The sequence below is a fragment of the Chanodichthys erythropterus genome, chromosome 5 (assembly GCF_024489055.1).
Source record: "Chanodichthys erythropterus isolate Z2021 chromosome 5, ASM2448905v1, whole genome shotgun sequence".
Classification (NCBI taxonomy): domain Eukaryota; kingdom Metazoa; phylum Chordata; class Actinopteri; order Cypriniformes; family Xenocyprididae; genus Chanodichthys; species Chanodichthys erythropterus.
Window position 1 is genome coordinate 10,128,389 of NC_090225.1, and position 25,183 is coordinate 10,153,571.

General features: G+C 36.5%; 1 protein-coding gene across 1 annotated transcript in view; it reads left to right on the forward strand.

Moving 5' to 3' along the window:
* cdh23 (cadherin-related 23) overlaps window positions 1-25,183 on the forward strand; it is a 256,259-nt gene that overhangs the window by 181,227 nt on the left and 49,849 nt on the right. The window contains exons 15-26 of the mRNA XM_067386032.1: window positions 441-546; window positions 846-973; window positions 2,734-2,806; window positions 3,863-3,979; window positions 6,868-6,980; window positions 7,216-7,323; window positions 11,377-11,566; window positions 12,272-12,417; window positions 13,350-13,569; window positions 13,668-13,820; window positions 15,620-15,733; window positions 16,592-16,740. Of these exons, the coding sequence (XP_067242133.1) occupies window positions 441-546; window positions 846-973; window positions 2,734-2,806; window positions 3,863-3,979; window positions 6,868-6,980; window positions 7,216-7,323; window positions 11,377-11,566; window positions 12,272-12,417; window positions 13,350-13,569; window positions 13,668-13,820; window positions 15,620-15,733; window positions 16,592-16,740 (1,617 nt within the window). The remainder of the gene's footprint in view (window positions 1-440; window positions 547-845; window positions 974-2,733; window positions 2,807-3,862; window positions 3,980-6,867; window positions 6,981-7,215; window positions 7,324-11,376; window positions 11,567-12,271; window positions 12,418-13,349; window positions 13,570-13,667; window positions 13,821-15,619; window positions 15,734-16,591; window positions 16,741-25,183) is intronic.

Below are 25,183 nucleotides of genomic sequence, written 5' to 3' on the forward strand. Positions count from 1 at the left end.
AATACTATAAATAATTTTTTTGATGTTTTCAGTTTTCATTTTAATTGTAGTTTAAGTTGTCATGATTATGTGCTTTTCTATATTTCTATTTACTCATTAAAGTAAATAGAAATATTTCTATTTCTGTTTAGCTTTAATTAATTTTTATTTCAGTTAGTTGGTAAAGCAACATTTCTAATTTTCATCAACATTTCTTATCAAATATTTTTATTTGAATTAATGATTTTTTTTTTTTTTTTTTAAATAATTTTTAGTTTTAGTTAACAATAAAAAAAACCGCTTTGGCACTATAAATACATTAATCTGTTTGCTTGAGTGACACATGTCAGATTCTGACCCAACCAACGGCAAGTTTAGGGGTGTTTGGGAAACTTGTTTGGAAATAGTCATGGTAGTGAGGATATATTGAATTTCTGCATCTCTTTTTATGTTGTTCTCAGGCAACGGACGAGGACTCTCCTCCCAATAACATCCTGACCTACTCCATCATCTATGCCTCTCAGTTCAGATCATATTTCAGCATCAGTGTGGTGGAGGGCTATGCAGGTCTGTGTTCAAATCAAAGTCACCTAATAATAAGATTTCACTGCTTGTTCAGGCTGTTGACGGGTTACATTAGGCTCTCGCCATCTCTCTGTGCGTTAGCGGGGAATCGGATTTGGGTTTAACACCTTAAAGCGTGAAAATGCCTTTAGAGAAGCCTTTGTGACCTCTGGTGTTTCATAAACGGATTATAGATGCCTGTCTAGTATGTATGTGCTGATGTATTTGTTTTTCTGTTTTTATATTTATTTTATTTGAATGTCATAACCCCTGTTTGTTTGTTTGTTTGTTTGTTTGTTTAGTCATCATTGTGAATCGTCCTCTGGATTATGAGCAGGTTCCTGCTGGATTAATCTTTCTGACTCTGATGGCCAGAGACGGAGGCAATCCTTCCCTCAACAGCACTGTTCCAGTCACCATAGAACTGTTTGTGAGTACTACACCCACCTTCCCAGTGAGCAGAACATTTTGGAGGGAATGTCTAATATACCTACACCATGAAATAGGGCAATTATATGGGATGATATGAGGAATAATTGTCTGTTACATTACTGTTCATAAAGTTGGGGTCAGTAAGAGTTTAATACTTTTACATAGCAAGAATGCATTAAATTGATCAAAAAATGACACTAAAGACTGTTAAAATGTGACACTTTTAATTTTATGAAAGCACTTACATTAATTCTTCTGTTTAATTATTTGAGCTTATAAAACGGTTAGTTCCTGTCCTTAATTCTGATTAGTCAATTGGCTGTGATTGGCTGTGTTTTTATTCACGATAAAACACGGCTATGACCGCTTCGTTCTCAATTGATATTGTTCATTGAAACTTACTGTATTATGTAGAAGAGTATTGTGAGAAAGAGACTGAGTGAGCGAGTTTATTACCTGCATTCAGATTTAGCATTTTCCTTCAGGTCAGTCCTATATTCATAATAAAAAATCTGTTTAAATGTCTGATGTATTATCTTGTCCTTTTAACAGTTAAGGGGTTTTCCCGTGACTGACAGCGCTATTCAAAGCATTTGTCAGTTGCGTCTTGTTCCGTGTTCACAACAATTCAGTCTTTTCGGTGTAAAAGTCTTTGCTACTGACTGAAAAATTCACAAAGACAGTCTTTGCTGCCATCTAATGGCGTAATAATGTGACTTCTGTTGCTGTTCACGGTCAGGGACTATTTTTTTTCCGGTGGAAGAAAGGCTTTTAGTGAAAGTTTACTTCATGAAAGTTGCATTGATACATATTTTTGGCTTTAATATTTGTATTGTGTGGTAACCGTTTTATAAACGTTTTATAACAACGCCCTTCAACCGTGACTTACTCACGATACAGCGCAGCCTCTCCTACCGTATTGCTTACTTGTATATTGTATATTATTTGAGCTGTGAAGTTGTTTTGTCAGTTATACAGTGGTTTTAAGGTTTATGTTATGTTGTAATGGCAACAAACTTAAATAATAATATTTTAATAATAAATATTACGCTAAAATTATGTTAACTCGCATATTGTTTACATCTCATGGCTATCCTATTGAAACCGCAAATAGTTTAGTGTTTACAGATTGGCCTCAATCACTTTCACTCAAAGTGACTCACAGTATTCCTGATTTTTTAATAAAAAAAAGGAGGGATAAGTTAAAATTAACATTACACCACAGGTGTTGCGATAAAGCTTAACTTGTAACCCAGAATAATCCTTTACCTTTATCCTAGAATCTGGTGAAAATGAAGATTAAAGAACCATCATTTCAGATTTAAGCTCCTCACACACAAAAAGACACTGGCGTTTTATGCGATTGTTCAGAATTCATTGGTTTCCTCTGAGGTTCATTGGCTAGGATGGTTAATCCACTGATAATTTCTCTCTGACATTTCTCTGCTCTTTTATTATGATTCTGATTAGACACATTTCATCTGAAAAACAGCAGGGGTTTGACACATCCATGTTTGTGTGTGTGTGTGTGTTATTACTGAATGTTGAGCGTTGAAGTGGTAAAACAGTGTATGTGTCTGATATTGAATAATTTCCCATCGCCACAGCCTGTGAGTTTCCATTAAACCCTAAAAGCACTCCATCAATACATTTAATTACAACCAAGAGCATTTTTTCCCTGTGGAAAATTAATGAGTTAATATTTGAAGACTTTTTCGATACCTAAAACAATGATTTCCTCCCTCCTTCCCTGTGCAGGACGAGAATGACAACCCACCTGAGTTCAGCCTCCCGTCTTATATCATCAACATACCAGAGAATATTGTTGCAGGTACGTTTACAATTATATTATCAAAAAATGGAAGAATTTATCAACATGTAGCATATGTACAGTGCTCAAAACCTCATGACAACATAACAGCATAACTAGATTCCTGTCAGTGATGATTTACAACGTTCAGCCAGCTGTGCACTAGTTCTGTTCCATGCTAATATAATGTTTTGTGTGAACAAGTGCTGTTTTCCCAGACGTAGGACACAGGCTTATGGTAGTTTTGTTTCAGCCCTGACCACCCAAACACCGAACCAAAGAGTTCAAATATTCCCCAGAAAATCTGGTTAGGGGTTTGTACTAAACCTGTTAAACTTGTGCAATTAATTAAGCCTAAACTGCTTAATATACAAACTCCATTTAAGATTTATTTTGGATTTTTGCTGATTGTTTTATTTATTTATTTATTATTATTATTTTTTTTTTAATCTCCCACTATTTGTCATTGTAATATTTGCTTATTGGTCTTTTTTTTCTTGCTTCTTTTTAACCATATATACAGGGCAATAGTTGTGTTTCTGTGAAAGAGAAAACCAAGTGTGTTTTGTCCATAGAAATATTTTTAAAAACTAATGAATGGAATAGTAGTTTGTTTGGTCATAAAACACACTAAATACACAGTTGTGTGTGTGTGTGTGTGTGTGTGTGTGTGTGTGTGTGTGTGTGTGTGTGTGTGTGTGTGTGTGTGTGTGTGTGTGTGTGTGTGTGTGTGTGTGTGTGTGTGTGTGTGTGTATATATATATATATAAATTACATTTGCCTAGCGTATGTTGTGTGTGTGTGTGTGTCACGGGTACTGAATGCACTTCACTAAACTCTGATAAACCTGAAATCCATAACCCTGTCTCCATCAATGCACACATTAACCACTTCCTGTCTGAAGACCATCCTTCAGACTTTGCCTGTCTATCACCTCATGTTATGTTTTTCTCTTCATACACCTGTCTGTCTCTCACAATCATTAACTGATGGTTTGTTTACATCCTCTTTTCTCTTTTGACTCTTTCTGCTTTCTCTCTCTCTCTCTCTCTCTCTCTCTCTCTCTCTCTCTGTTAGGAGCAACGGTGTTGTTTGTGAACGCTACAGATCTGGACGCCTCTCGAGAATTTGGACAGACCTCGCTCATCTATTCGCTGCAGGGCAGCTCACAGTTCAGACTCAACACGCGTTCAGGTGGGCAACTTCACAAATGTTCACACCTGCTCTTTAACCCTTATGTTGTGTTTGGGGTCTCACAGAGCCTAAAGGCCCCAGTATACTTCAAGAGAACTGTTGTGATGTCATTTCGAACACAATCAGGCCAAAACAAAGTTAATTTAGTGTTTGTTTCAGGAGTTTGAAACAGCTTTCCAGAAAAGTTTGCTCTGGCTGGTAAAAGCCTTCGAACTACCATTGGTCTGTGGTGATTACATAATAAGTAGGTGTGGCTCTGAGGCTCCACCTTCTTTGACATGTACATCTCTGGTTCATTTCTTCTGTTCAGTCCATCGAGGTCAGACATCCGCGATCAAAAACACACTGTAAAAATTTAGTTGTAATTCTAATTGAGAGACCCTAACACTTTTTTTTTCCTGTTTAATACTGTAAAGCTGCTTGATTTTAAACAATCTGTTGTATAAGTAAGGAATAATTGACTCTGAGCCATTGAATTCTTAGAAAATAATGCACACCGAGGTGGTAAAGCGGGTGTGCATTATTTTCTAAGAATTCAATGGCCCAGAGTCAATTATTCTGCTTATACTATGGTTACCACACCTCAAGACACTGTCTCAATGGTTTCTTTCAAGACAATTGTCAGGTTTTTGTCTCTAAAAACACTCTTGTGTGTGGGACTAATTTCTTACGCATCTCATCCCAAGCATGTGTTGCTAATTCCAAAATGTAATTTCAGAACTAGTAATGAAGGCTTGCGCCTTGATAGTAGAATAATAATGTGCGTACGTTTGAAAGAGAGAGAGCACGAGAGAGTATGTGCTTTCAGGACACAATAAAACATATTTTGTGGCAAAAACCATGACACTAACTTGTCGTTTTCATCCTATAGTATACTATATTTCAAACTATAGTTTACTAAAGTTTACTATATGCTTGGTCAGTGTCATTGTGGGTTTTGTTTCTTTTTCTTCTGGAGTGCCGAATTGCTGAACTCGTGCAAACATATCCACATAACTATGAACAGATGCTTACCGAACTACTGTTTTCACACTGCTGTCATTTTTGTTGTGTTTATTTTGTTATTGAGAGGAAAGTGCACAGCACAAATTTACATATTCATCTAAACTTTGCTCTCAGCAGTGTGGGCGGCGTCAGGATGTTCGCTAACACAGTGTACCGCTCACGTATTTTGACTTTTTTTTTTTTTTTTTTTTTTTTTTTTTTTTTTACCCCTAAGCGAAGAACAAAAAGAACTTTGCTGTGAGCATATCAAACCCTTAAAGCCCTTTGAATATATCAAATAACCGTCAATAATCATGCCCGCTTGGCCAACAAGTATTACTTGCCCCTTGTGTCGTTTTTAAAATACATTTTATTTTATTTTTTTTTATATATATTTATTATAAAATGTAACTTTTAGTTATTTTTTTATATTTTCATAAATACTTAAAATTCTTTTTTAATTTTTTTCTTTAAAAAGGTACAAATCCCTTCAAAAGAAGTCAAAACAAAAACTATATATTTTATAAAGCACATTTTAATGATTTTTCCCTGCCATTTTTACATGGCAAAATGCTGCTAAAGAGAATTTGCATGAACATTACATATGTCAATGTAGCCGACTGTTTGTGCACTTTCTGTTAAGATTGTTATTGAACATAATTGTACATAAAAATGTATTGTCACTCTTTCTCATTTATTATAGTTATAGTAATAATTATACATTTCCATATCATTTATTTATGAAAAATAACTCAAAATAGCTTTGAAAATGTCCTGCAAAATTGAAAAAGATAATGTTTTCAACAGGTTTCAAATGCTTTGGTCTTAAAATGATTCCATCATGTTATGTCTGGGCCACTCAAACAGAGTTGTGATACTATCTGTCTCTAAACAGATAAAAACAACATTACTATGTACATTATCATCACAACAGTTTCAGTGTCCCCAAAATGTCCCCACATAGATGGAAATATCCAGGGTGCGATTTGTGAAAAAAAATGTTTTAAAAGGGTTTTTTTTTTATTTTTTTTTATTTTTTTTTTAATTTGTTAAAAACCACAGTGGAGCTATGTACTATTTTTGGCAGCTGTTAAAGAAATATTTTTACAAAAAAATATGATTTAACCTTTAAATTTGAAGTATATGATAGCTTAGATATTTGCAACACTACAATGACACTAATAATTTTTAATATCTGATACAAATGCAAAATCAATCAGTAGTTATTAATAGAATAACGACACACAAACCTTTACATTCAATCGCGTTTGGTCACATTTATTTTTGATCACAGTGCATACACATACAAACTTTTAGTCCAAAAGTGCGCACATTTGTAGAAATACACGTTTACCTCATATTTCATTAGATAGAATATAAGCTGTGGCGTACGCAGGGTTTCATACTTACCGAGGTCAGAAAATGTCGTTTTTTAGGGGGGTACGGGGGCATGCTCCCCTGAGAAAATTAAGTATAAAAATCACTTTGTCTGTGGAATCTCTCCATAAAACATGGAAACCCACCAATGTGTGTGTGTGTGTGTGTTTTTGTGACATATCAGGACACAAATTTGTATAATGACATGGGTATGACATAGGTATTTCAAGGAGAGGGTGACTTATGAGGACATTAGCCCATGTCCCCATTTTTCAAAAGGCTTATAAATCATACAGAATGAGTTTTTTTGAGAAAGTAAAAATGTGCAGTTTCCTGTGATGGGGAGGTTTAGGTGTAGGGTTGGTGTAGGGCGAAGGTTTTTACAGTATAAAAGTATTTTTATAAGTTATAATTTATACGTTTTCACAGTATAAAAACCATTACGCCTATGGAATGTCCCCACAATTCACAAAAACAAACTGTGTGCGTGTGTGTGTGTGTGTGTGTGTGTGTGTGTGTGTGTGTAGGAGAGCTCACAACTACAGCTCTTCTGGATCGAGAGATGAAGTCTGAGTATATTCTGATTGTAAGAGCTGTGGATGGTGGGGTGGGGCCACAGCAGAAAACTGGCATCGCTACGGTAATGGCTGACACTTTGATCCACCTCAGACAGACAGCATCACCTATAAATAAAACTGCTTTATATTACTTGACAGAAGAATCATTTACTTTGTCTATTCTTAATAATTTAATTATTTATTAAAATGGATGTCTATTATGTCTGTTTCCACCATATTTTAAAAGCAAAGTCACTTAAAGCCATGCATTATATTGATTTTTAAAGTGTTTAAAAGCATGTATATATTTCTCTACAGGTGAACATCACTATACTGGACATAAATGATAATGCCCCCCTGTGGCGAGATGAGCCATATCAAGCAAATGTTGTTGAGATGAGTCCCATCGATACCGACGTCATTACAGTGAGTGCACTGATCTGACCTTTAACCTTTGAACTGTCCTTTTCACCTCAAACTGTCCAGACTTATTTTTTTTTTTAAAGTAATATTTCCCTGAAAATTGTTTTTGACAGCTTTGTGTATGTTATTAACGAGAGAGTGAAAAAACCCAACATATACTTAATAAACCTAAATAATAATTTACATTTTAAAGCTGGAAAAAATTTTGCAGGAAATTTCATTTGTATGCCATTAGCCTGTGCATGTCACGTCCGTGCATGTCCGTACACAGAGAAAAACTCCGGCTGACAAGACAAACATCAAACAGGAAAAAAATGACCATGGATCATTCAAAAATGCCTCACCTTTGGGAATCACTGGCTGTAAAATCTGTTTTGATAAGAGATTCTGTATTCATGTGAACATGAGCTTCAAACCACATTCATCCGCACAAAGGAGCAGAGCCAAAGCACAACCAAAACAATGTTCTTCCACATGTTTTTAACCGCTAGGAGTTACATACTGCAGCTTTAATTGAAATTAAAGTTTGAAAGAAATTTGAGTGCTTCCGCATAAAGGTAAGACATAAATGGCTTAATTTTAGAAGACAACTTGTTTTTTTTTTGTTTTTTTTTTAATGATTCGTAGTTCCCCTTTAGGAACTAGACAGATGTCTGGTTAGATGCCAAAAAGTCTATAATCCCATCATTTGTATAGATAAGATAAAATGACATGATACAGAAACAGTGCCAGTTTTGAAGCATAGGTTTACTTCTAATGTCAGCAGGTAAACATATTTAGTGCTATTGATTTTATGAGTGATAATGTCTTATAGTTTCTCTCTGAGTCAAATCCCCCCGTACCCAGAGGAGCAAGTTTCCATCTCCTCTCCATCTGGAGAAAACCCCTCTGTCCCTGCCTTTGATCGGCTGGAGTTTTGCAGCTGAATTCAAAGTGGGCTCTCACCTCGGTGTCCTTGAAACATTTTATAGAGCTCCTATATGCTCCTATTATTCTATTGCTTGAAGTATGTAAAAGTCCCATCTTAAGGGGTTTTTCCTCCTCTGGTGAATGAATAAATTATTTCATATGTTAATGTCAGTCATGCAATCTTTCAGTCTCAGATGGCACTCCCAGCGACAAATCAGAAGCGACTAGAGGTTTCCAACATCTCAAACTCAGATATGATGGACTAGCTTTAATGTATTTCCATGAGTCAGGGTTATCAAGGTTATCAGTCCAGCAGGAAACAACATCTTGTTCACCAGGTTCCCAGACAGTTACAATGAGTTCATTTAAAGGTGAAGTGTGTGATTTATGTGCCACTAGTAGTGTAACTCATCCCGTTGGATTAGTGTTGTCTGGCTCTGAAACCTTCACTCTTAGAAGAAAGGGTTCTGTATAAAACCTCTTTCAGCACTTCATATAGTACCTTTTAGGGAGACAGGAAAATATAGAACCTTTTACACAGACAGGAAGAGAACCATCTGACTGTTATCTGTAGGATACACATGCTTTTTCTGAAACAGATTTTACTGCAATAATAGAACACAAAAATATAATTAAACAGTTGAAATGTAAATAGACATTACACATTGGACATTCAAGACACTCCAAAAATAAAAAGTAGTAAAATGATTCCACACAGATGTAACTAAAAGAAGAAGATGATGAACAGTATATACAGTTTTGCTCGTGGATATTTAGTTAATACTAAATGTCTCAAATAGAACTCTTTTTTTTTTTTTTTCTCACAAAACATTAATTATACTCACTTTATTAGATACACCTTGCAGGTACTGGGTTGGGCACCTTTTTGCCTTCAGAACTGCCTTAATTCTTCATGGCATAGATGATTTGAGCTTTGTGACATGGCACGTTATCCTGCTTGGAAGTAGCCATCAGAGGAAAAGAACACTGTGAGCATAAAGGGATGGACATGGTCAGCAACAATACTCAGTTAGGCTGTAGCCTTGAAACGATGCTCAGTTGGTACTAAGACGGCCCAAATTGTGCCAAGAAAATATCTCCCACAACATTACACCACCATCCTGAACCGTTAATACCAGGCAGGATGGCTTTCATTTTGTTTATGCCAAATTCTGACCCTACCATCTGAATGTCACAGCAGAAATCAAGACTGATCAAACCAGGCAATGTTTTTCCAATCTTCTAGGAGTGGAACCTGGTGTGTCTTCTGCTGCTGTAGCTCATCTGCTTCAAGGTTTGAGGTGTTGTGCTTTCAGAGATGCTCCTCTGCATTCCTCGGTTGTAACGGATGGTTTTTTGAGTTACTGTTGCCTTTTTATCAGCTTCAACCAGTCTGGCCATTCTCCTCTTACCTCTGGCATCAACAAAGCATTATGTCCACAGAATTGCCGCTCACTGGATATTTTCTCTTTTTCGGACCATCTTCTGTAAACCCTAGAGATGGTTGTTTGTAAAAATCCCAGGAGATCAGCAGTTTCTGAAATACTCAGACCAGCCCGTCTGCCACCAACAACCATGCCACGTTCAAAGTCACTTAAAGCACCTTTCTTCCCTATTCTTAATCTCAGTTTGAACTTCAGTAGATCATCTTGACCATGTCCACATGCCTAAAAGCATTGAGTTGCTGCCATGTGATTGGCTTAATAGATATTTGCATTAACAAGTTGAGCATGTGTACCTAATAAAGTGGCCAGCAAGTGTATATCAGCCTTCTAAACATATTTTGTTGCATAGTTGGTGCAACAATTTCAGCCAGATCTTGTAAATTTTGCATGCAGTATAAATCAGACAATCTAAACTGTGGGCGATATCTGTGGACGTGGCATCTGAGGGAGAAGCTAACTAAAAGTGAACTGATGATTTTACAGTATATTGGGGAAAAACTATTCAATTTGAGACGTGGGTGTAATGTGTGTTCAAGTTATCTATGGTCAGACCTCTATAAACCTTGGACTCTGCTTGTAAATATTTAGGTGTTTTATAATGGTTCTGTCTTTGGCTAAATATGCCCCTGATTGTCCTTTAATTAACAAGCCAGTACTGAACTTCATTAGGAGGTTCCGATGACTAATTAAAATGTAGCCCAGAGTCAAGTGCATACTTGATTACCCTGCTGGACACCGTGCAGGAGAGAGAGATAGAGAGAGAGAGAGATGAAACAGAACAAAGAAAGAAATGGATGGATAATTTAAATCACAGAACAGTGGATGTAAAAACCAACTGTCTTAAAGCTTTTGACTTCCATACTCTGGTACAAGCTTCCATTTACCAGTCAACACAGTGCTATTGTGTGTTCTTTCTAATCAACTCGTTAAAGGAATAATTCACCAAAAATATTTTTTTGTGTGTGTGTGAGATCATTTACTCATTTCAGATGTTTGGGGTCAGTACGTTTTTTGAAAGAAGTGTCTTATGCTGCATTTATTTGATCAAAAATACTGTAAAAACATGAATATTTTGAAATATTTTTACAATTTAAAGTAACTATGAATACATATCATATCGACTACTTTTATGATATATGATGATAGTTCTTTTTTATCATTTTTGAAGCATGACAGCCTCTTGTCACTGCGTGCTTTCATAGGAAAATAGCAATGAGGACTTTCTGCAAAGCATACGAATGACTGTGCTTAAGCTGGGATAGGAGAACATTTTAACATCGCAAAATCACACACATCACCTTTAAAATGGTCTGCAAACACGCCTGAATAAATGTGTGTGTAAAATCCCTCAGAGTTCCAAATCAATTAGATAAACTTTACATTAGACCTGTGCTCTACATCACCCGTTTAAACTCCCTCTAATCAATGAAGAACACATTCGTCAGGTCCTTCCTGTTTTAATAATTAAAGATCTACAGGACTTTTGTTCTCTAATGACCAATTAAGTGATTTTCAGTGCTTCTCCTCCAGCACTGTGAATAATTGATTGGCTCTTTAAAAAAACAGCCAAGGTTTTATACAGTTATGCCCCATGCATAAATCTCCCATCATGCCATTCTGTGGAGAGAGGATTGGTGTGATTTAATTTCTGCACCTTAGGACTCTGTTTTGTGACTCATTTTTCTTCTCTTTCTCTGTGCAGGTATTAGCGGTAGACCCTGATTATGGTGATAATGGGACGGTGGTATATTCCATAAATCCAGAGAACCCCTTCTACACCATCAACCGTAACACTGGGAAGATCCGCACCAGTGGGGCAGTGCTGGACAGAGAGAGTCAAAATGCCCGCTCCGCACAGCTTATGAGGACCATCATTGTCTCTGCTATTGACCGTAAGCAACTCTCACCTGTCCCATAATGCCTCGCTCTCTCTCTCTGAGGCCACAATAAAGGTAGTTTTACAGTCGCCAACCTTCAGTGTCTTTAAATCATGCTAACACGCTAGTCTTCCCATTTCTGCAGTATATAGTATGTATATTGGGCACAGTATGTAAACTTTGTATCACACACACTACCGTTCTAAGGTTAATACTTTAATACCTTGCATATTAGAATGATTTCTGAAGGATCATGTGACACTGAAGACTGAAGTAATGATGCTGAAAATTCAGCTTCGCATCACAGGAATAAATTACATTTTAAAATATATTCAAATAGAAAACAGTTATTTTAAATTGTAAACATATTTCACAATATTACTGTTTTTGCTGTATTATTAGTCAAATGCACCAGATATTTATTTGAGCATAAGAGACCTCTTTCAAATCTGTACCTTTCACAAACTAAATGAACCAGAAGTAATAATAATAATTTTTAAATGTTTTTTACTCATTATTTGCTTAGACTTCCACATTTTGAGAAAATATTTAGACGTTCCAATATCCAGGTGCTGAATTTTATCATCATAATATTATATATCAGAATATATACTGTTTAAAATGTTGATCATTGCCTACTTCTATTTCACTTACTTTAAAACAACTCAAGATTAGTTATGCAGTATGTGAGTATTCTCTTTGTTGTGCTGCCCTCCTCAGGTGGGACACCTCCACTGCGCTCTTCAGCCAGCGCAACGGTGTATGTGAACCTCCTCGACCTCAACGACAACGATCCTGCTTTTCTCAACCTCCCATTTGTTGCTGAAGTACCAGAGGGGCTTCCCATTGGATCGTCTGTGTTCAGGGTTAGCATTTGATTGGTCTAAAGGGACTGAGAGTGCACTGATTAAATATTCAACAATCAATTAATTTAGTATGCAGTGGAGCCTGGGTTCATATCTTCATTTAATATTTGAAATAAACCAAGCAAAATTGCAACTGAATTTGAAAGACAGTGATCACCAGGCATTTTCACTGCATGAAAATGAGCAGATTTGACATTTTGATGATAACTTACATTGGAAAAATGGCCTGGAATACATGCATCATGGTTTCCGCAAAAATATTAAGCAGCACAACTGTTTTCAACATTGATAATAACTAGAAAGTAAAGTTTGTTGGAACAAACTTTTTTGTTGGTTTGACAAAGCCTTGTCTGAAGGTTTAAAAAGTTTTATAAGCTTCCTAACATGATTTATCATGTTGTTAGCATGTCTTAACATGTCTAGTGTTATTTTACATTTGTTTTAGCATGTCACTAGCGTGTTTTCACATCTTGCTAGTATGTTTTAACATGTTGCTAGCATCAATTAGCATTCTGTTAGCATATTTCACACATTGTTAGCATGAATTACCATGCTGTTAGCATTAATTTAACATGTTGCTTATATGTTTTAACACATTGCTAGCATGATTTGGCATGTTGCTAACATAAAATGTGATGATTCCCACTTCTGAGGTTGTGATTACAAGCTTATTGCATTGAAGTTTCGATATGAGAGGGCGTTAATGTGCAATTTTTTACCCAGGAAACTCGTATTTACTATAATTCCTAGAGCACATGAGCATGTTGCTATCATAAACTAACATGTTGTTAGTATATTTTAGCATGTTGCTAGCATGTTAACACATTGCTATTATGAATAATCTTTGATTCAGTGTTGACATCTAATGAAGTTCTTAATTAGTAATTAAACTGTTCTGTGCTCATCTGCCCCCTGTTGGTTTCCTCCCTCAGGTGCAGGTGCAGGACCCTGATGAAGGTGACAATGGTGCGGTTACCATGGCGCTTCAGATGGGGATGCCGCGGCTAGACTTCAGGCTCAACATCACCACAGGAATCCTGGTTTCCACGGCAGTGCTGGACCGCGAACAGATTGGCCTGTATTATCTGAGGATTATTGCGTATGACGCAGGCCAATTTCCACGAACATCCACAAACACTCTCACTATCACAGGTATGGAGCAGGAGAACTAATCACTGTCCTGCTGTCAATACCTCGTGTTCAAAACCAAATGTTAAGTGATGTTAATTTGTGTCATTCTTTCTGTGCAGTTTTGGACGTGAATGATGAGACGCCAACCTTCTTTCCCAGCGTTTATAACGTATCGTTGGATGAGAGCGTGCCCCGTGATTATGTGGTGGTCAGACTGAACTGCACAGATAATGACGCCGGTCTTAACGCAGAGCTCAGCTATTTTATCACAGGTCAGAGTGCAGAAGGTCACAGATCAGAGGGTTTGAATGAGTTTGTGCTGATGGAGCAACTCTGTGAGATTTTGGCTAGGACTGACCCACAGTGCGGACCACAGTGACTCGCTTTCAACAAATGTGAGGCTAATGGTGCGTTCACACCGGACGCGAATGAAGCGGTAAGCGCGAGTGATTTACATGTTAAGTCAATGCAAAGACGCGAATTGACATCCTGCGGCGCGATTCGCGCGAATGAAGCGGCGCGAATGACGCGGCGCGAATTGAGCGATTCGCACGAATGACGCGATTCGCGCGAATCGCGCAAGTTGAAAAATCTGAGCTTGCTCTAGTAGTGACGTGACGTAGCGAGCTGAGGCAGAAATTCGAAACAACAATGGAGGACAAAATCATCGTCGCTGTACATCTTCATACATTTATAGAAACAGAAATAAAAAGGATCGTGTTTGAAAGAAAGTGAGTGAGGAGGTCGGACAATCTGATAAGTTGTAAAAAACGGTCTTTACTCAATTTGAGCTATATATACATATATATACATACGACTACAAGCCAACTAAAGACGACCAATTGAGCTTATTCGCTGTAATTTACAATTATTTCCCCACTGACAAGTTGTGTTTATTCAGAGGAAGTGTGCAGAAAGCAGTTGGAGAGTCTGGGACACATAAAGGAGCGGGAGAGCCCCTCTCATGACGCAAATTCGCGTCTGTTGTGAAGGGATTTTCACGCGCAAATGAAGCGAGTAAACTCAAAATGTTCAAGCGTCCAACTACGCGCGAATAGCGCGATTTATTCGCGCAAGTCGCGTCTGGTGTGAACACAGCTGTTCCAAAATCTAGTGAGCTGCCTACATAGGCACCATTTTAAGGGATCATAGCCTTAACAACACAGCACAGCAACCAGTTTCTAAATATACCCTAGGCCAACTTATTGAGCTCAGCATTGTGCTCAGTTACAAGATGACGGATGAAGCTCATTCAGTAGTGAAAAGTTTTTAACTTTCTTTAGTTTGTAATGTTGCTGTTTGAGCATGAAAAAGGTCTGCAAAGTCACTCCAAAGGGAGTTGTTCTTTATATAAGTGCGCACTTTTTCTGAACTCCATGAAACACCTCCATTGTAGTCTTAAGTTTTCTTCCAGCAATGAACACGTAGCAATGTTCCTCATTTAAATAATTCCCACCAAAGACATACAGTATGCAAAATAAAGTTGAGTTGAGTTGCATTAGTAGTGTGTTAAAACTCGCAGTTACGGGAAGGGGCTTGACATTTCCGAAACACACTCAAAGCGGTTGACCAATTACAACACACTAGTTCAGCTGACCAATCAGAGCACATTGCTCTTTTCGGAAGGAGGGACTTCACAGAGACAGGAGTGTTACTGACAGACTAGGAAGAGTGGAGTTGCAACAATGTCAAATATCTGAAAATAATGTGTGTGGTTTTTTGTTTTGTTTGTTTTTTTTTTAATTTTCAAGCATTAAAAGCTATTCTAGTGGACCCCAAAACAAAATCAAGACTTTGTTAAAGGGCATAATATGGCCTCTTTAAATATACATGAATAAATATATGATTAAAAATTCACTATTTTACCAAATTGTGTGTATTTCATGATTATTACATTAGCAACATGCTAATGCAAAACTCCATTGAAATCAATTGTGTATTTGTATGGCAACACAGCTAGCACATTCAAAATCAGTCAATCATGATGTTCCATCTTTGAAGGCAGTACAATAGGTTTTGGGACAGAGCCATGATTTGTGATTTCTCTTGTTGTGTTTATATGTCCCAATAGGAGGGAACCAAGATGGAAAGTTTAGCGTGGGTTTTCGGACCGGTGTGGTACGGACCGTGGTGGGTCTGGATCGTGAAACTCAGGCCTCATACAGGCTAGTGATTGAAGCGATTGGTGAGTTTCATGTGGGTGTTAAAACAATTGGTTATGCATGTGTGCATGCATGTGTGGTATGATCTTTTGCAGTTTCCTGTCGAAGTGACATTGAATTGAAAGAAGAGTTTTGTGGTTTCCTGTTTAAGCTGTGCAGCCTTCAGAAATGCACCAGCTGTTCTAATACCAGTTTAATGAGCTTCTTTGAAAATACTCTGCCCACTTATCAATACTGGGAAGTCCATCACATGATGGGTACATTTAATGTGTTTCAAGCACGAACACTCTTGCCAGTCATTTTACATGTAAAAATGTAGATTTTAATATTAATAATATTTCACATTTGCTAGCTTAATATTATATGTTTTTGGTTTTTTTTTTTTTTTTTTTTTATATTATATATTTTTACCAGTAAATGTGATAAGTGCGAACTGTCAAGGTTTGTCTTTTGTGGGTCTTTTGTATGTGGCTCAGGCCAGTTTAGGATTGTCATGTTGCTGTTACTTTAGAGTATTTAGTATTACCATGCAACACCAGTGAAGATACGAGTCATAAGGGCTGTATTGTGGCAGTGTTTTTATGTTGCTATCAGGGTTGTCATACTCATGGAAAACCTGGAACTATCAACTATAATATAAATTAGAATGCCTATAATGTAAATCAGAAACTATAAAATATAAATTATATTATTTTGTTTCAAGTATGCTAAAACATTCCAGCTAGACTTCCCGCTCTTCTTTACTTTAATCTCTGTAAAAATCCATTTGTCATAGAAATGTAATAAAAATTGGTCAACCTTGAACTTGTGCTGTATTTTATTTGAACTGAGAGTAGCATTCCCTAGCCGTATTGGCCAGACTGTTGATGGTTTTCCCGTAGATAATGGTCCAGCGGGAAGCCGGAGGACAGGCACAGCTACAGTATATGTGGAGGTGCTGGACGTCAATGACAACAGGCCTATATTCCTCCAAAACAGCTATGAGACCAGCGTCCTGGAGAACATACCGAGAGGAACTAGTATATTACAGGTACACATGCACATGAATTAATATCACAATATTGGTATTATGAAGTAGCGCATGGAGTTGTAATTTTTTTACATTGTGTTTTTGTGTAACCATGGCAGCATTGTCATGTCAGTGGTTTCCTGTGATGTCATGTTCCAGTGTGCTGGTAACCATGACCATATAGACTGGCAACAGTTGCCAAAGTAGAGTAACCATGACGATGTTTCAAAGGTTTTAGGAATAATTTCTGCAGTTTTCTACAAACTCTGCTGACTAAATAAAGGGCTCTTCCTTTTTTTTCTTTCAAATAACATGAAGCTGATATTGCTGTTACTAAAGCTCTGTTTGGGGAATAATTTGTCGTTAACATGCAAAGCTTTGTTTAAGTTTGCAGAAATGTGCTGTTATGGGGGGAAAAAAAGAATTCCAATGGCACAACAACAAAGAGTCAAAATTAGTTTAAGACAGCACAAACACACTTACTTGCTTTTAAAGCAAAACATTTCATGAAAAGATGTTTTAAATGATAAAACAATAGATATACTATTCCTACAGGCTACTATTCATTAGTTAATGTGAGCACTAGTTCTACAAATGCTACTTGGTTTGCTGTTTTGGTTTCTGACTCGATGACATTCAGACATTTTTAAGTGTGACATAAAAGCATGGGGCCACTGTACACATAAACATACATGCAAATGAATCCAAATTTCCTCCAAATAAATAGTGATGTTGTTAATGCCATGTCAAAATGGCCTCCGTTACTCAGAGAGCTTCTGGTCTGTGCTGGCATGTCAGTTCTGGTCTCCACAGCAGCAGAAGATGTGATGTGGGCAATGTCCAGCTGTTTATAGAGTTGCGGCAACCGAATGGTTGAATTGTTGAGTCACTTCTTGTTTCGATTGAAGCTAATGGTGAATGAAATGAGTTGGCTTCCTGTACACAGACTGATCTCTTTCAGTACTGATAGCAGAGGACGCACGATCTGCTCTCATGTTTGCATTAAAACAGTGATTGTGTGTATAGATACGCATTTAAAGCTCTTTTCCAAAACCTAGTAAGCTGACTACCTAGACAGTATTTTAAGGGATCATAGGCACACTCCAGATGCAAACAGTGTTCCCATGAAGTTTTAATGGACATGGAGAGCATTATTACACTTGAAGTGAACATATATATATATATATATATATATATATATATATATATATATATATATATATATATATATATATATATATATATATATGAACATATATAATGAAACTACGGTGGCCGAGAGAGCTCAACGCACTGCAAATGAAGAAAACATCTTCATCAGTTTGACAACACATGCGCTGCAAACTCCACAACACTTACAAATAGACAAACGTGCTGCAAATAAAGAAAACATCTTCATCAGTTTGACAACACACACGCTGCAAACTCCACATGTTTTCTTTATATCGCGTTTCACTATTTGTAAGTGTTGTGGATTTTGCAGCGCGTGTGTTGTCAAACTGATGAAGATGTTTTCTTTATTTGCAGCGCGTTGAGCTCTCTCGGCCACCGTATGAAACCTTATTGTAAAGTGTTACCAACTATATATATATATATATAGATAGATAGATAGTTGGTAGTACTTTACAATAAGGTTTCATTAGTTAACTACTTTAGTCAACATGAATGAACAATACTTCTACAGCATTTATTAATCTTAGTTAATGTCAATTTCAACATTTACTCATACATTATTAAAATCAAAAGCTGTTTTTGTTAACATTAGTTAATGAACTGTGAACTAACATGAACAATGAACAACTTTATTTTTATTAACTAATATTAACAGATCAGTGGCATGCACAAACCTCTGCGAGGGCCGCGATGCGACCGCAAAAGGGCACTTTCGCTATATATATATATATATATATATATGTATATGTATATATGTTTAAAATACTTTTATGTTTAGTTTGTTAATAATAACCTTGGTAACATTATATGCATCCCTCAAGGGAAAAGGTAATCCTAGAATGCATTGCATGCAGCAGACAAGTTGATAGAAATGTCAATTCTAAATTTACATTTCATTACATTCCTGGAAGTTTCAATAAGAAGAAATAAATCTAAATAAAACTGATTGTATGTAATATTTGTATGTTATGCATTTTTATGCTCATTAGCAACATGCTTACAATTTTTGGAATACATTTGAAGTCTAGTTTCCTGTAGTTGGAGTTGCTTCCTATGAAGTGTACTTCAAATCAGTCACTTAAAAGCCAGCTGCCTATGTAGGAACTAGACTGCAAGGCGACTCACTAGGTTTTGCAACAGAGCTCAAATCTCTGTGGCATACTGCAGCAGAGACGGTATAGTAATATAGGTATGGGAGTCATTTGTCTTTGACTCTGCGAGCGGCACTGACCCTGATTGCATCCTGCTCTGGGCTAAGTATGGCTGAACGGGTCTTCTGAATGCTGGCGTGGAGGAGAACGACTGCCTCATAGAGCCCAAGCGCTTCCAGAGCTTCAGCTGGGGCTCACTGGACAGAGTCTGCTCACACGAGAGACCGTCCGCTGGGCCACAGTCCCCGTCCACGCCCCAGGACCCTCCTGGCGAGCAGCCCACCGCCAGAAAGATCACACAGCCCCCGAACAGAACGAAGAGACACACGATGATGATGATGGTCGGGAGGGGATGTTGAAGATCCAGAGGTGGGGATGTTGGGGAGTCGGAAAGTGAGAGATTAGAGAGGGACAGATTGAAGGGAACATCCATTTTGTTCCTGGATCTGTAGAGATCAGAAAACAGGAAGAGTTAAATCTGGGTCAGGTGGAGTGCATATATAGTGAAGATGTAGGTGTGTTTGTGACACTTGGGGTTCGTGCAAATGTGTGAATGTTATGCCTGTGCGAGACGCATGCAAGGTTCCAGGATGTGGTTAACAGGTGTGTATGCGTGTGTGTAAGCTTAAGAAGAAAAAATCTCTTTAATATCTTAATTGTTTGTCTTAGGCAGCAATGATATGGCAAGCGAGCGGACACTATTTTTTAAACCTAATGCCTAAAATGTACAAGAGTGTGTGAAAACAAGTGCTTCGAGTTTGTATGGGTCATAGTGGTCTGAGATATGACTCAAAGCAAATCATTACACAATTAAAGTGGGTTTCATTCTCATGGAGGGCTATGCTTATGCAACTGGCCCATGTGGTCTTTTTTAAAAAAGACCCTACTAGCCTCACTTGTAGGTTTTGGATGAGATCTCTACACTGCCTCACACTGTGCTCATATTTGACAAGATAATCTGCAATCAGAAGTCTGAGATTCTCATTTCATAAGCTCTACTTATAATTGTCACCATTTGTGTCTAATTTATTTCTCTTAAGTAATGTTATTGTTAAAACTTTTTTCTTTAATTGAAGTAAAGCTGAAATAAAATATGAATATTAGTTGAACAACTTAAAAACTTAAATTATAAATGCTACTAACTAAAATCAAATGTTTAAATTGAAATACTAAAATGACTAAAACTAAAACTGAAATAAAAATAGATAGAAATATTTTATAAAAACAAAAACTAATAAAAATGACACAACAAAATTACTAAAACTAAACTGAAAATAAAAAAAGCTAATTCAAAATATGAATATATGATATGTAAAATATATAAAATTATATATATATAATATGATATATATAATATATAAAATAAAAAAACTCTGCTTCTAAGGATTTTTAGAAGAAATATATGAGACAATATTCAAATATAACAGGCAGAGAAGTCTCCTGTGCAATGAAAGAGCAACATCTGAGCACATTTTCCTCTAGGTAAACACAGAGGTGGTTTGTGGTGGCGGGACTGAACACCTACAGTACACACATTTTATCGTCATCATCTAGCATCTCTACACGCGGAGCTCACGGCGCTTTTCTGCAAGACTATCAAAATGACTGAGCGATTTCTGTAAAGAAATGTCAAGAAAGGTCAAAGTATAGTAGATTTATACTGCACTATATTGATTACAGATTAGCAAGAGTCTCTTACTCATTCAATCACACACACACACACACACACACAGGGGTGGATTAAGGTCTACACCAGTGGTTCTCAACTGCAGTCCTCGGGACCCACTGCTCTGCACATTTTGTATGTCTCTCTTATCTGACACACTCAGTTCAGTTCATGAGCTGATGATCTAAATCAGGTGTGTTAAATAAGGGATACATACAAAATGTGCAGAGCAGTGGATCCTGAGGACTGGAGTTGAGAAACACTGGTCTACACAGTCAGGGATTTCCAGTTAGATTTTCACTTGTTTTAAGTATAAACAGTTGGAAAAAATTTATTAAAGATGCATTCTTCTTTTTATATCATATATGCAACATTGCTTCTAAAGTAAATGTATTTTGTTTTTAAGTTTTTTAGAAATTTTAATGGAAAAAATGACTAAACACTTCATTTTTTTGCAGAGTATGCAAGTTAGTTGAATTTGAACATACTGTTGTAGTAGATAATTCGATCACCATCACATTACCTCATTAACCTGTTAATTATGTACAAGCAGGTGAATGCATTTGATAAGCACACACATCTGTGTTTGTTTAGTGTATGTTACTGGCCTACATCGCTCACATAAAACACATTTGAAATGGCATTTGACATTAAAAATGTTGGTGCCCCACTAAGTGAGCAGTCAGATGAGAAATGTGGCTTTTTTTTTTAAGCTAAGTTGGGTCTGTTAAAATAACTCTCAATCTATCTAAAACACACACAAACACACCATAGCACCCAAGTCACCAATTACTTTCTGCTCCTAAATGTCAGCATGTTAAATTCTGAGCACACAGAGTGTGACTTATCGCTTTGATGAAAACACATTGAGACATGAAATTATTCTTCATCTTAAATGCCACAAACAGGCTGAAAAGGCCACTCAGACGAGAACTATTGTTAGTGAAACACTTCATTAGTTACCACAGGATGGATCTGCTGAAATGCATTTGTGCACACATCATCACATTTTTGCTTTGCTCAAGCAGGCAGCAAAATCTGTTGTATGCTTCCTTTTTTCTTCTTCTTCTTTTTGGTGCACTAGTCTTTGGGGAGGAAACACTGATACAAACCACATTTATAAAGGAGTTAATTTTTGTAAATACAGTACTGTGCAAAAGTCTTGGGCACGTCAGTATTTTCACCCCCCAAAAAAAGTTTTAAGCCAGTTATTTATTTCTTTTGCTGTAGTGTGTCAATAGGAAATATCCGTTCGCATTTCCAAACATTCATTTTGCCATTAATTTTAATAATCCAGTGAGATTTTTGAATGCACAAGGAGTCTGACAACAGCCGGTGCTCCACACAGTGATCTGATCTCACCATCATCAAATCCGTCTGTGATTACATGAAGAAACAGATGAAACTGAGGCAAACTAAATCCAGGAGAACTGTGGCCGTGTCTCTAAGATGCTTGAAGAAACCTGCCTGCAAAGATACAGTACTGTGAAGAGTTTTAGGCACTTGTGTAAAAATGCTGTAAAGTAGGGATGTTTTTAAAAAATACTGTTATAAATAGATTTTATTTATCAATTGACTTATATTAACTAAATCAAAACAATATTTTGTGTGACCACCCTTTGCATTTAAAACAGCTCTTGTCCAGGTACACTTGGGCATCATTTTTCAGGTAGCTTTGAAGGCAGGTTTCTTAAAATCTCTTGGAGACACGGCCACAGTTCTCCTGGATTTAGTTTGTCTCAGTTTCATCTGTTTCTTCATGTAATCACAGACGGATTTGATGATGGTGAGATCAGATCTCCATGTGGAGCACCGGCTGTTGTCAGACTCCTTGTGTATTCAAAAATCTCAATGGATTATTACAATTAATGGCAAAATGAATGTTTGGAAATGTGAACGGATATTTCCTATTGACAAACTACAGCAAAAGATATAAATAACTGGCTTAAAACCTTTTTTGGGGGGTGAAAATACTGATGTGCCTAAGACTTTTGCACAGTACTGTACATTTTTTAGTGAGAACAGTCAAATTTGTTTTTGTCTGTCATACACTATTATTCGTAAGTTTACGGTAAGATTTGGTAAGATTTTTTTTTTATGTTCACCTAGGCTTACTGAAAACAGTAATATTGTGAAATATTACAAAATATCTGTATTCTATTTGAATATATTTTAAAATGTATTCCTGTGATGGCAAAGCAAAATTTTCAGCATCATTACTCCAGTCTTTAGTGTCACATAATCCTTCAGAAATCATTCTAACATGCGGATTTGAAACATTCAAGAAACATTTCTTCTTATTATTATCAATGTTTAAAACGGTAGGGTGAATTCAGGTTGATTGGGACACATTTTGCTGTTGAAATGACTGGAAAAGTGTCCCAATCAACCTGAATTTACCCTATTTTAGTGGAAAGCGTAATACATTTTATTTCTTTGATGAATAGAAAGCTCAAAAGAACAGCATTTATTTAAAATAGATTTTTTTTTTGTTACAATGTACAATTTTTTAGTGACACTTTTGATCAATTTAATGCATCCTAACTAAATAAAAGTACAAATTTCTTTAAAAAAAAAATAGACTTTCCGGCACTAAAATATAGAACAGTAGTGTACACAGTGTGCACCAATGTGCCCTATGTAGTAACCTTTGTGGCATTTACTATGCTGTGAATAGTTAATGAGTAAGTTAATAAGTAATTTAGCACATGCACGAATTAGTAAAATATAACAATGTAAACATGGCTTATGCTGTCCCGTGTACTTTATGACTGACATCATGGCAAAATAAAATGGATGTCCATGCGGGTTTGTGCTGGTTAGTGTGGGTTTAGTGCTTGTTTGGTGCTTTGTTGCTCTGCAGAACAAAAATGAAAAAGCCCGGTAGGGAAACCAGCATTCAAAACATGACATATCCTGATGTTTTCAACAGGGGTCCAATTAATAACATTTCTTTTTCAGTTTATTCTTTGTGGCTCAACTTTACCTTTAGCGTTGGATGTGGTTTGTGACTCCAAAGTTCCGCTTGTTTCAAATCACGTTGTCACCAAGAGTGTTGAGATGAGACAGCTGGAAGATCAGAAAAAGTGGAGCTAATATCCGTTCAGAGAGACTCAAAATCAACCCCTTCTTCTTTTTTGACCATAGCAGTGTGTTTCATGAGCTAAAACCCATTCTGAGCCAAACTTTCAGCCTCAAGTTTTAACCCCCCGTGTGATGGAATGGTCCGGTCTGCCTGTTCTATTCATCTCTCTCCAAGAGACCCCCCCCCCCCCCCCAGACCCCTTCTTTCTTTCTCTCCCCCTCCTCCTCCTCATCCCCTACTCCTTTCTTCTCTTCTCCACATCTCTTTATAAAGCTAATGAGTCTGAAGGAGGGGCCGTCCTCCTCACTGTCAGTAGGATTTGACTAATATATGGATGTATTCAGTGTGCGCTAAATGGTTTTACTGCTTAATATGGTGAATTTATGTGTGTAAATGTGTTTAGAAACAATTGCTGATCCTTGTTTCCATGATTTATATGATCGTTGAAGTCGTATGTGTGTTTTCAAGCCCCTATAATTTACTAGTGTTGCCATGACAACTATTTAAAGGTGAAGTGTCTCATTTCTGTTCCACTTGTGGCACCAAACACAACAAGCCATATTTGAACTCATGAGCATTCTCTTTCAGTTAAGGAGTTTAGGTTTAAACAGTCTTCTAATAGAGTGCAACTGTTGGGTTCTGGAAGTAAAAACTCCATTCATTTTCTCCATAAGGAAATTGATTTTGAAGTTAAGACTGACATACTGTGAGCAAGGCGGTTGTTAATCCATAGTATTTGCTTCTGCTGAAGTTGTCAGCCTGCATTATTTCAACTTATTTTTAAAATGATTGTGTTTAACAGTTGAATTCCTGGTGGAAAAACTATATTGCCCATGATGCTGCACAGAAAATTACACCAATCAGAGAGTCGAAAAAAGCAACACTCTCCAAAATAGCTCTTTAGTTCCGCCCACTCCCTGCGAATGACGTAATTGAGTCCATCTCCCTATGCTCTCAAAATACTGAAATGTTTGTGTGTGTGTGTATATATATATATATATATATATATATATATATATATATATATATATATATATATATATATATATATATATATATATATATATATATATATATATATATATATATATATATATATATATATATATATATATATATATATATATATATATATATATATATTGCAAGAAAAAGTTTGTGAACCACTTGCAGAATCTGTGAAAATGTGAATAATTTTAACAAAATAAGAAATAAGAGAGATCATACAAAATGCATGTTATTTTTTAGATATTTACATATAGTCCACAAGACAAATAAAATAGCTGAATTTCTTAAAATAACCCCGCTCAAAAGTATGTGAACCTTGATTATTAATACTGTGTGTGGTTACCTGATGATCTACGACTGTTTTTATGTTTTGTGATGGTT